The sequence below is a fragment of the Parasteatoda tepidariorum genome, chromosome X2 (genome assembly GCF_043381705.1).
Source record: "Parasteatoda tepidariorum isolate YZ-2023 chromosome X2, CAS_Ptep_4.0, whole genome shotgun sequence".
NCBI classification, from domain to species: domain Eukaryota; kingdom Metazoa; phylum Arthropoda; class Arachnida; order Araneae; family Theridiidae; genus Parasteatoda; species Parasteatoda tepidariorum.
Genome location: NC_092215.1, coordinates 57688451 through 57702187, shown reverse-complemented (window position 1 = coordinate 57702187; position 13737 = coordinate 57688451). Strand labels below are relative to the sequence as shown.

At 28.4% G+C, this 13737-nt stretch overlaps 1 protein-coding gene across 2 annotated transcripts in view; it reads right to left on the bottom strand.

Annotated features, from left to right (window-relative positions):
* The window catches only part of LOC107456875 (uncharacterized), a 73053-nt gene that overhangs the window by 24291 nt on the left and 35025 nt on the right, over positions 1 to 13737 (bottom strand). Inside the window, exon 1 of one of the 2 annotated variants that reach the window (XM_016074844.4) lies at positions 9750 to 10040. The exons of the other annotated variant lie outside the window; for it this stretch is intronic. Coding sequence (XP_015930330.2) covers positions 9750 to 9752 — 3 coding nt within the window. The 5' untranslated portion in view covers positions 9753 to 10040. Of the gene's footprint in view, positions 1 to 9749; positions 10041 to 13737 lie in introns of those variants that run through there. 2 annotated transcript variants of the gene reach the window in all.

The following is a 13737-nucleotide window of genomic DNA, read 5'->3' as shown; positions in this document are numbered from 1 at the left end:
ACAAGAAAGTTAAGAAAAACAATAGTGCTCCTCACACTATTGTATTAATATTTTTTGCTTTGGCTTTATTGATACAATATCAGAAAGCACTCTGTTTTGCTCTGTTGTTAATCGTGTGACTTAATCGTTGACACTCATGAAGCAATCCAAAGTCTTAAATTTGTCCAGCATTTCCATTACAATTGCTTTACAGTCAGGATCCATGTAGTTATCCAGAAATTTACTGTCGACATCTTTGAGGGCAACCCAAGGTTCTTTTTTCGTTGTTGCCATGTTAATCTAGAAATCTTTATCCTTGATGAGTTTGCGGATATCTGGACCAACAAAGATTACCTTTTTCAACTTAGCTTGGGATAAACCTGGAAACTTTTTCCACGTGTATTGGAAACAATAGCCATCTTTTGGAACAGCCTAGACAAACGGCTTCATTACACCTAATTTTATAATTAGAAGGGGTTACAATACTTTTTTTGGATCAACTAAGCTGTTTCGAATTACATTCTTGGAGCCTGGGTCAAGATTTTGCTTTTTCGGCCATTCTTTCTTGACCCAATGTTGAGTCTTGTCATGGCTGTCCCACTCACAAATGAAACATGTGAACTTTGCAAATCCACCCTGTTGAACAAGAAGCATGGAGATAACTTTCATATCATTGCAAATGGTCCAACTGTGGTAGATATATTTTATTTTGTCCAGGACGAGAGTCAGGTTTTCACTGCATTCTTGTATACATACCGAGTGTCTAACTGGTACAGATGCATACTGGCTCCCAAGATGAAGAACAGCTTTGAGGCTTTTTTTAGATGAATCTATAAACAGCCTCCACTCATCTTTATCGTAGATGACATTAAATTTGCTCATTAATCCAGGAACATCAGAACAATAGACGAAGTTCTCCTCTTCATCAAAGTACTTAATAAATTCCTTTTCACGATTCCTGTACCAATAAAAAGATGTTCCTTTGGCCAAAAAGTCTTTTTCTTTCAGTCTGGAGCCTAACAATCCAACTGTCTCTTTCGAAAGGCCAAGATCTCTAGCCAGATCATTAAGTTCAACGTGAGAGAAGGTCTGAGGTGAACCGGCTACAGATGGCTAATATTCGATCTTGCCTTGAATTTCTGGATGTTCCGAATCGGAAGAGATTATTGGTAATTCAGTTGAAGGCAAAGACACAGACACATCAGGACCATGAGTTACGGGGCGTATGGCCGATAGATTGCTATCAGGATAAGATATTAGCCTTTGATTTTTCCGGTTATACCCACGAACATGGCAGGAACAAAAATAACAATCATCAAAGTGGTTTTTGAGCTCCCTCCACGTCATTGAAATTTCAAATCGTAAAGCAGTTTTCTTTTCTTCTTGATGCCATAAGCGTAGATCATTGAGACACTGTACAGAAACTTTATGAGGTGCCCACGATTTGTCCTTGTCTCCGAGTTTCATGCCAAAATATGCGAGATAAAGTTATCTTGCATAGTCTGTAATGTTCATCATGCGATTTTCAACAACATTATATTCGCCGCATATATAACAAAAGTCATCTGGTAAATTTTCACAATGTCTCGAACTCGAATCCATGTTCTACAAAACGCACGGAAAAAAGCAGACGTTAAAATGACTCTCTATTACGCTTGCTAGTGTTTCTGAGAGGTCAGCGAACCTAGATAACAATTCTCGCGACTCTATTGGTAAAGAGAGATTGTGGCAGAGAGAGAGAGACGGTGACAGGAAGTAGTCATAGAGGAGTACTTTTGTAGATTTAACCAAAATAGAATGCTGGTCTGTCAAGAAGGGAAGATCTTCAAAAACGAAAACTTTTTTTATGGTAAATGTTCTTAACAATTCCAATAAAATTGAATTTTTCACAGAAACGAGACGTGATAGAAATTTTTCATTATTATTTTCCATTTCAGCACCAAAAAATACATTAAGTTCAGCTATCAGACCCCTTGTATTTTTTTCATTATAGAATAAAAAATATGACTACATTTTTTGAGAATTGTTTTAAAAACTTTCTGATATAAAGAATAGCTTTAAAAATTTTTTTGTGTCAAAGTTGAAAAGCTTTTTTATTCCCGGTGCGAAAAGCAGCTAAGCGAAAAATATTGGCTCTACAGCATTAGGATTTTTTACTGATGATGATCCTTCCCTTGAGTTAGTTTTGAAATTATTAAATTCATAATCATTATTATTAATTAAACTGGTGAACAGATTTTTTGTTGCATTATTCAACTTGCCTGACTAAAACTATAGATTTTTTTAAAAAATGACATTTTTAGTTTATTTTTTTTTGTCGAAATGTACAAGTTTAGAAACTTTATGTGTAACAGGGGGTCACGTAAATGTTGTGACATACTTTTAAGGGAGTTGGGACACATCCGGATTAAAATTACATTGGAACCTATGCTTGGAAATGACGTTGTACTAGGCTAGAGTTGCTTCTCTATTATGACATATTCACTGAAGCACACGATGAAACAGTTCCTAATATTGAAGCATCCCTAGCGGCGTATGGTGACGTTTCCAGAGATGGATTCCTATGCAATTTTAATCCTGCTGATGTATCCTAACTACCCTAGAAATTTGTAGCAACATTTACACGATAAATAATGTTTTCAAACTTGTTCATTTTGACATAAAATAGACTAAAAATGTATTTTAAAAAAAAAACTATTATGAAAGTATCGAAGATCTGTTAAAAAAATATCTGAAGAAAAAAATTTGTTTCTCAGTGTTATTATTAATAATCACTAAAAATCATGCGATAATTATTAATCGTAATTATTGTTAATCATAATTATTCGTAATTGACATAAAAGTCGCTGTATAAAGATAGGCCCAACTTAAGCAATGAATAACTGTTACAAACACACAACGACACAACAATTGTAAAATTCTCGCAAAAAACAGAGCCTCCGAATATAAGTTATTTTTTAAAAAAATATTTAGGCTAATTAATTCAGTTATTTTTTTGTTAGACAATATATTAAAGCCTTGATTTTTGAATGTGCTTAAAGTGTGGCTTTTTTTAATTAATTTTATTTTTATTTTCATTAGCGAAAAAAAAAACAATCAGATAAAAAGAAAAGGAAAGAAAAATGCATTCGTATATTGCTTTAATTATTTTTTTTCGTTGTTTTGTTTATTTTACTATATTATCTTTGCTTACAATCTATTTAATGCATTCATTATCTCACGGGAGTACATAAATAGTTAAGAGAGGAAATGTATTTGAAACATCCTTCAACATTTATGATTTTCGATTCGACTCTTTTTTTTCCTTATTTACACAGTATTTTGTGATTATTTTGTCTCATTTAAGTATGTATTATTCATCATATTAATTTGTAAACAGAAACATAGATAAATACTGTTTAATAATATCATTCCTAGAAACTTATTATCTAAGAAAAGAAAAACGATGAAAAAATAACTGTTATTGCTTGGAAAGTTACGTTTTTTCCTACCGCTTTCCTATATTATGTTTCCAACTACAGAGAGCATAAACATTTTGGAAAGTTTTTTTTCTCTCAATGATTCATTGTTAACATTTATTTTGCAAAATTAAGATATTCGTGCATCCCATAATAATCACCATATCATTTTATTAATATTACATACTGAAATCATTCGAGTGGTTCGTATACCGCATAATATTTTATTAATCATCATATAATTTTATTAATTTTACATATTAAAATCATTCGAGTGGTTCGTGTAGGATTCGTGTTCATTAATCACCTTATCATTTTATTAATTTCACACTCCAGTGATAGCTAATAATAAAAATATCCATTTTGTCTTAGCATAAATGTTCAAACACTTTTTTATAACAGCAGATTTTTTTACATTAAAAATTATTGCAAATAAGACCGCATAAATAAATAAGCACCCTGATTAACTTTTATACTAATGATGATCGGATTTTTCATACTAATACTCAAACTTATAATCTGACGGCCTAACCTATTGTATGCTAAGTAATTAGAGCAAACGATATTTTAAATTACGAAATTCAAAAACGTTCTTTCTTTGAATTAACATACCTTTTTATTTCGACGGATTTCTGACTCTCAAAATATGGTCCGCAATCTGGGAAATATGGTCCATATAGTTTAAGTCAGAAGAGAGGTCGAAAGTTTGGAACCTTTATTATTAATTTTACTTTTTTCGTATCTCGCCATATCTCGAGTACATTTTAAGCAAATCGAAAAACCTTGCCTTAATCGGAGATACCTTAATAGGAATTAATTTTTACACGTTAATTCCGTAGTATTAATGAATTTACTAATTGGGTCCAGAAATTTCCCGATTTGCTTTAAAATGATCTGGAAATTTAGCGAAGTACGCAAAAAGGTGAAATAACAATTGCAGTGTCCAAAATTTCGACTGCTCTCCCGCCTGGGCTATTGAGTCCTTATTTTCCAGATTTCGGCTAAACCCCATACTTTGAGTGTTAGGAATTCAAATCCATCGAAAATAAGATATACAGAGAAAGTGCATTTTTGTGTCCGATTTCATAATGCAAAACATCATTCACTCCAAAAAGGAAAATATAAATAAAAGTTAGTTGCCATCATTTTTATTATATTGAAGATAGTCATAACCAACAAAAGTACATTTTTCCAAAATATTCATTTCTCATAACTTAATCATTATTATATAGACAATAAATTGTTAGATCGACTTTCTATTATTTAATTGTGCATGCATTTTTAAAACGTAAAGCGGATAAAAAAAATTTAAAAAAAAACAGCTCCGGAAAAAAGCCATAGAAAAAAACAACATAATTTTAAAATTTATATTAATGTAAAGAACGATTCGTTTTGGACAGTTAAGCTCGAGTTTAATTAAATTAAATATTCATTCGAATGTATTTAGTATTTTTTTTTTTTAAAAACTGACTGATATAAAAGGATTAGTTTGAAGTAGACGGAAAGGAATTTTTTTAAACTAAATCTCTAATATTCAATTAATAATAGCCTCTCAGGAGATATATCATGTAATAATAAAAAAATTTCATAAAAATGAACTGTTTCATTTCAATAACTTTCAGTGAAAAAGTATCGGATTTAAATACGATAAGTCACATTATTGGAATTTATTAAATTTTTATCTTTTTGAGGGTCTTAATCAATTAGTTAAAAAGTAAGGAATGTTCTGCAAATTTTAAATTAATGTTTGAACATTATTTCTTTAAAAAAAATCGAATTACATTGAAATAAATATTTAATAACGTTAAATTCGAGTTCAACAGTTCAAATGGTTGTTATTTTCATATAATTGTTGAGATGGTGCTTAAATAACCTGCATTCGTGTTTTTTCGATTGTTTTTTCCGGTGTTATTTAACCTTTTACCAAACAAACGAGACACGCGATAAACCAGATTTTCGCTAATAACCAAAACGTATTAAAACTTATAGGAAACTTATAATATTTTCTAATGAAGCTAAAACAGAACATTTCGCAAGGTTCCCTTTGACGCAGGTGGGACGACCTTTCTAAATATAGTTTTTTCTGACATTCTAATTACAAACAAAAATATATTTTGCTATTTTTTGATTTTAAAAACAGTTTAATATTTATTAAATGTTAGATTATAGGAATTATATAAATAAAATATAATATTAAAAAAAAGTAGTTTAAAAGAATTTTTTTCTCATTCATATTAAAAAATTTATCGATAATTGATTTTATAAACTAAATAAACTTCAATGATGAATAACAGTTAGATCTAAATAACTGTAAATAAATAGAAATTTTGGACGTGAACCGTGTTTGGAAGAACTCTAGTGTTTCATAACCATACAACTGCTAAATATTCACTTATTTCGACCGAAATTAATACAAAATAATGAAAAAAGTAAGAAAAATATGTTTAATAAATATTCTGTGTCAAAGGGTAAAAATGAACCACAGCTGATATGCCAAGTTATAACAATATAATGTATGATTCGTAATGTTATAATCAAATTTGTTAACTTAATTAAATCATAGAAAGCGACAATCCAATCAAAAAATGATGAAAGCAAAGAATTGTGGGTTAAATAAGCGGAAAAGAACTATTTGCATAAGAAGGCGATTTATTTTTACCACCCGCCTTTTCTCCATCATAATTCAAGAGCATCTTTTATCGGATGTTGACCGATCCATCCATCCCTTTTGGCGATGTTCCAACTGGGGTTTTGCATATTTTACATCCATTCATTTTCAGGTAGTTTTGGAATCCAAAAAGATATATTGGCGTTTTGTGGTAAAGTGCTTTTGTGAACTGGGCTCCCACGGATCTTAGAAAATTTTAATGGTGGTAGCAAGATTGCGAAATCACTATCAGGAATTTAATTTTTGAAAATATTAAAAACATAGCGTAAATAAACGAAGAAGGAAAGAAACAACGATGTCGCCAAAAATTCGCCAACTGTGGAAAATGATCGATGGAAAATTCGCCAACTAGCTCTAAAATTTAAAAAAAAAAAATGTATTTATAATGACTAATTCTATATAATCATTACTTAGTGGTTCAGTTGTGTTTCTATTTGTTTATATTTACTTGCAAGATAGTTTTAAAGACATAAATTTGATCTTTAGAATGAATAAAATGGAATAATCGGGATTCATGTGAGGTTTTCAGGAAAAGGAGAACATGCTAAAAGTTCATTGATTTTGTTCACAAAACAATTGTAAAAGCGATAAATTAACATTCAAGGTAGCAAAACGATCTTATTTAACATCTGTTAGATGCAATATATTACAGCTGTGTTAGAAAACGCTAGACTCCTCAATCCCATTTACTAACATTAAAGCTAATATTAAATAAAATTCGATAATATTCGATCTTTTTTAATATGATCATTTATTTCATTACTTTTCATTTGGCACCACTTTTTTGTAAAAAGGGCACCTCATATTATTAATAAATAAATATTTGTTCGTGAAAGAAATCATTAAATATTCCACGAAATATCTTTTATAAAAATAGTTTAATCAAATCATAATACGAGGTATTTAAATGATCTCATATTCCTTTTTATTCGTGAATTTCCTTAATTATATTCCATAAAATCATAATGCGTACAGTTTTGCCTCGAATGTAATTCAGGATATGCCTGTATAAATGTGTTCAGTTAGTTTAGCAAAATATTAAAAAAATTATCCAGACAAATTAATTTGTAAATAGACAACGAATTTTTTTTTATATCTGTCTTCTAAAAGTAGGTAACCTTTTAAAACAATCTTCAGTTGGTAAACATATGTGTTTAAAACAATTGCATCTTGGAATATTTATCAATTAAATAAATAATTATCAATTAGTGGAATAATTATCGATTAAACTTCTTATAAAACATTATTTTTACTTAACAAAAAACAATGTTTAGTCCTTTCAGCCCAAAATATTTATTTTCTTAATTATTACAGATACTCATTTCATTTTCAAAGTTTCGTGTAAAAATGAGTTAATTACAACAACTTAAATAATAAATTTCAATATTTATAATACCAGTACTCTATTCTCATTTGGGAAAGATAGATGTTTCAAACTTTTTTCTCAAGGAAATTTATAATTCTTATAAGCTAAATAATGCTAATGATAGGATAAATACTGTGATAATGGCAACTAATGGTAAAATAAATGTGCATACTTTTTGCTGTAAATAGTAAATAATAGGAAGTAAATAATTGGCTTGGATTTTTAAACAAATTAATTATAATAGTAAACTAGTAATCTATTATAATAGTTCAAAGGGAGGGTATAAATGATAATTAAGTGGTAAAATCACGGAATCTCACAAATTAAATGTTACCTTTATTCGACTAATTTAAATCATTTATGGGGTATCTAGAAAATATGTGCCCCAGTCAGGAGATTGGTCTAAAGTTTGGGCCCTTAACGATTATGATATCCTTAATGATAATTAAGAGTATCATACCCTTAATGATAGCTTAATTTTTTGCGTATTTTGCCATATTTGCGGAAATTTTTAAGGGAATCTAAAACCTTTTACGCACAATTTTAAAATTTGTTTCACCAATGTAATTCCATGGTAATGATTTATAATAATTATTTATTATTCAATTTAATAATGATCAAAAAATATTTGAATTATACCTCATGCTGGTTTTTGCATAAATTTAAACTGTGTGAAATGATAGAGTTGAACGAATTCCATCGAATAGTTCTTAAGAAATGAAAGAAAGACTTATTACTCAGATTATTTGGCTATTTTAATTCTTTGCTGTAAAATGACAAATTATGTAATAATACTTAATAAAATAACATTGAATTATCTTTACAAAATGAATATCAGGAGGGAAAAACTCTTACAATCATTAGAAAAAAGGCTCGTTTATGATGCTCTCAAAATAAGTTGTGTGTAAACAAATAAAAGATGATTAATTAAGTTATTAGGATTTCAAAATATTATCATTATTTATGCAAGTGAGTTATTGTCTAGTCGAATAAAAGGATTTTATAACCGTCATTGAACAGCTGACCCAATTTTTCGGGTTTACGACTACTAATGTTCAACTCCGTAACCTTGAAATTTTGAACCCAATCCAGAAGACAAGGGAACTCTTGGATTAAGTATTGGAAGAAATTATTTGCCTTCGTGGAAGACGTTTTGATTTAGTTAACCCCCATTTGCGTTACATGACGAGGAAAATCACGAAAACCTCCCACGGTTAGCCTGACCGCAAGGGGACTCTAACCCATGATCCGTCTACCCACTGAGGATATTTTACGTCAGCACTGTGGTAGGCACAAGCCGGATGTGGAATTCGTATCGACCAACCATCCCTGGGATTCGAACCCCGGTTCACCTCATTGGAGTGCGAACGCTCTATCCCCTGAGCCATCGCATCTCAAGTTACGTTTATAGTTATAGGGTAATGAAATAAACCCTGACAGTTGAAACACTGTGTCACTTAGTCTGGAAGTTAGCGGGCATTAATACAAAAAAAGGGAAGGGCATTTACTTAAATTTTAATAATCCCTCTATCGTTTAACTTTTTCAACTTCTTATTAATATTATTAATTTTACAACATCAGCAGTTAATTTTGGGGTCGCCTTATCTCCTTAACCCCCAATTTTTACAATTCTTTAATAATTATTATTCATAAAATTGATGTAATTATTCAATATTATTAATTGCATAATTATTTATTATAATTAATTATTATTCATTACATAATAATTATTCATGAATTTAAAATAAAATAAGACAAATAATAAATCGTTAAAATATTCAAAACCATACCAGCCAACTCTTACGCATTTGGCATAAAATTTTATTTCGATATTTAAAGTGGTAGTAAAATGTATGCTTTCTATATATTCTTTGCATTTATAAACTTAATTTATAATATATTTGATCCACCACTATTTTTAAAAAAATTAAGCATATATATAAATATGTAATACTAATGTTGAAGACTGCATAAGCTTGTTCAAAATACAGCTTATTTTTCTGCCTATAATTGCAATTTATATTCCATTTGACTACCACTGGCGAAAATCATCCTTGAAAGGATAAAACAATCTTTCATTTTTTGTAAATGGTGTAATAAGCAAATTATTAAAAAGAAAAAAAAAGATATCTTAAAATTCCTCTACCTAATCTTTAAGTCAAACTTCAGTCAAATCAATATATTTCTGATAAATCATCACCAATCATGATAATTTTAACAAATTTATAATACATTGAGAAATACTGATATTATATTGAGAAATATTAATAAAGCTTACCATGATGTCTCCCAAAGAAAAAATACTACATAAATCAATTCATAGATGCTATTTATAATAAGAACTGCTAGACATTTAAGAAAAAAGCACACTTTTCATCATATAAGTGAATAATAAGATTTGTCAAAGAAGTTTAGTCTGATAACCAATCAGAGAAAAGTTTCGCATCAACGGTTTTAAGCTTTAGAGAAACCACACACTAACGGATTTCTAACTCAGTTGAAATCACCTAGATAAATATGCAACAAAGCGCGCAGAATGAATGGTTGCAAAACCAAGCGAAAGCAGATGAAAGGAGTGTAAAATTAGCTAAAGAGATCAGTTATCAGAATTTTGTTTTTCTTCTGATAAAGTATACATAAAGTTAGTACGGAACATCAAACTATCATCGCTTGATCAGAAACTACTTGAGGTTATATATAAACAATGCAAATACATGAAGAAAACATTTATATTATATAATATCAATTAAGAGAAGGGTGATTTTGATTGAATAAAAAAACGCCACTGCAAATTTTTTTCTTTCGTTTTCTGTAATTTATCTTAGTAATTTGTAACTTATCGCTAAAAACAAGACAATCTTAATGGATCAACGGAGCATCAAAATGTAATAAATTGTTACAGGATTATTATGGATACAGCCCACAGGAAAATGCACCACAGACCATAAACGGTCCAACTACAGGCTGAGAATCACTTTAGCAGGAAACTCTTGATATTTAAATTTATTATTAGCTGAATACTGAATATATTAACTGAAATATTATTAAAGAAAAAGTATAAAATTAAGGTTTGTGAATTTATTGAAATAATTGATTGAATCCAACAACTCACCAACTTATTTCCAAAGAACTGTACTAAGTGAGCGAGAGCGTACAAGATAATGGTCAAATTTAATTTCTGAATTACTTAAAAGAAATTCGCTCAAGCACAGACATTATTTAAAAGCATGCGATTTCGTAAAATATCGCAAAGAACTTTCTTTGGAACTAAAATTTGAAGAAAAAATAGATCTCGCGACCACGATAAAAGTCATGAAAAGCATGTTTATGATTTGAAATTGTTTTTAAAAAGCAGTTTCAAAGCACTTTTTAAAACCAAACTAACTTAATTTAAAACAAAATTAATTCTTTAGATTCTTATATAAATAATTATCTTGATCAAAAAAATACATAAAGTGCTTACCAATATTCATATGCTAAAGTGAATTTAAGCAAGATGTTGTACTCAAACCAATTACCAGGTTTTAACTTAATAGATTCATTAGAAGTTTAACAATCCTGAGTATCAGGAGAAAAAAATTCAGTTTAGAGAAACTGATTTAAAGACAAAACTTAGAATAACTTAAAACAGCTTGCAGACGTTTCCAATTTAGAAAATTAGTTGGTTATTTTCTCTGCTTTCAATGAGTGGGTTTAGTATTTTTGCTGTAACTTAGGAAGTTTTTTGAGTATTTCCTTAGACTTAAAATCAATTTTTTCAAACTAAAACAGATTATAACATATCTTCTTTTCACAATAAAACAGGTTATTGTTGCAAAAAATTCTCAAGACCCCTTAAATATTTTTGTGTAGGTTACCGGAACTTAACCATCAAAAGGATATAAACGTAGGGGATAAATTTTCAAGAATCATCTTATTAATTTTTTACTAATAAAACTGATGTTAACCTTACTCGGTAGTATATTTCGAAACAAGTAAAATTCTAAATTATCATCCTATTAGCATAAAAAAGATATAGCTGGTATTATTCGAAAGGTTTTTTTTTTTCTGACGGAATTATGCCAATACAAATTCGCAATCAGCATTATCAGAAAAATATAATATTTTACAGTTGTCTGTTTTTACAATTTCTGATAAGTATCTTTCTTTTCCTGTAATTTACGTGAAGAGAATTTTTAGTATCTTCATAATCAGTTTTCACCAGTTTAAACGCGAATAGAAGCATTTAATTAGTCCATTTTTAGAGTTCTGATAAATATCTTTGTTTATGTGTAATTTACGTTAGGAAACTAATAAGCGTCATCCGAATCAGTTTAAATAATAACAAAAGTAAATTTTTTAAATTCTAAAAACAGACATACGTACAGAATTAAATTATTCAAAATTACTAACAGCTCTATTTCGTTACTTAACATTGAGAAAATATACAAAGAAATTTTAAAAGTTAACAATTCCAATATTCTAATGAAGTGGCATTTTCTTTTTAAACCTATTTTGAAAGGTATGGTGTTGTAAAAATATTTTTTAAAAACAAGAAAAGATCGATAAAAAGAAAATTAAAAATGTAACCTCAAAGCATGAGGTAACAAAATTTACAATAAATCATTGATGAGTTTCTAGTTTCTAAATGGGTTAGAACAATATTTTTATCTCTTTCCAGGAATCTTATCTATTTATTTTTTTATCTTTATCAAAGTAAACTAAACAGAATCGATCCGTATTCAGAGTAATAAATTTTCTTCTTAAAAAATGTCTTGTAATATTTTTCAGATGCATGCAAAACAAAGAATGAACTCAGTTTATATATTGTTTCTAATCGTAGCCAAAAATTTTTAAAGTTAGATCTTTCTCTAAAAATTTTTTAAAAGTTTCTATTGTATAAAATATATTACAAAAAATTTAAGCAGGTAAACATTATTTCCATAAATTCCATAAATTGCTACTATAACAGTGACTTTCTTCCCAGCAATACTGTAGAAATATGACACCTTGAAATAATTAATATTGGTTACTATTTCACAACAAATATATTTAACTGTAACCATTCTTTATTTCATTACATTATTCCAAATTCCTAACTTTCTTTGTATTTTATCTTCATGTATTTTTATCCCTATTTCTTTAAATAAACTTTTTATTTGAAGCGATTTATTTTCATTATTCTTTCTTATATTTTCGAAAGTTTTCATCAAATATTCTTTGCTATTTTAAACTATTGCAAAACCATGGAATACGCAGAAAATAAATAACACAGTAAATAGACAATAAAGAATAAAAGAAAAGAGAGATAAGCGAAGAAAATTAGGCAAAATAATAAGCTTGTTTTTACTGCGCATATGCTACAAGTACATAGAATCCATAAAACGAGCTAAAAATACAAAGAAAACAAGGAAAAAATTTAATTTTAAGAGGAAGAAAAATTATTAATAAATAAAATGCTTTTAAAAATTTTTCTTAAGAAAAGGAAAGCCGGGAAACAAAATAAGGAATAGATCTCATCATCACCTCATACAATTTTATCAGCGAAAAAAAGAGTGCCTTCCAATATTGTATTAATATAATCAAAGCAAAATGTATCAATACAATAGTATTTCCTTATTTTATTTTCCTTATTTTATTTTTTTTTTTAAAAATTTAAAATTTTTTCTTAATTTTTAAATATTTTAAAAACATTTTATTTATTAATAATTTTTTTTAAATTTAATTTTTTTTCCTTATATAGTCGTTACAGTCGTTATATATATATATATATATAGTTATTTCCTTATATATAGTTATTTTGTGTAAATACAATAGGATTAGAAAACTCAATACATACCGATTTCAAACCACTTTTCAAACGAAATGGAAATAGGAATCAACAAAATTAAAAGGCCTATTCATTGCAATGAGGAGGGGGAATTGAGAAAAAAAGTAATATTTCAAGAGGGTGTTAGAGAGGAAATTAAAACAATGTCGAAATTGAAGTTGCATGGTTGGTTGCTCTCTTATTGATGATTCACGTAACCATCAATCTAACCGCATTTATGTTTACAGTCGTGATGTCATTAAGAAATGATGTTTCCGAAGGAAATTGTTAAATTCTTTTAAATGCTATTAAATACCACAAAATATCTTCAATGCATTTTTATAATCATGAAAGTAATTGTATAAAACTGCTATTTTAAAGATAGGTAACTTTTTAAATGTGAAGGCAAAAATTTTCATTAAAATTGTTGAATATGTTTTTTTTTTAGTTTTAAAATCAGATATATATATATATATAT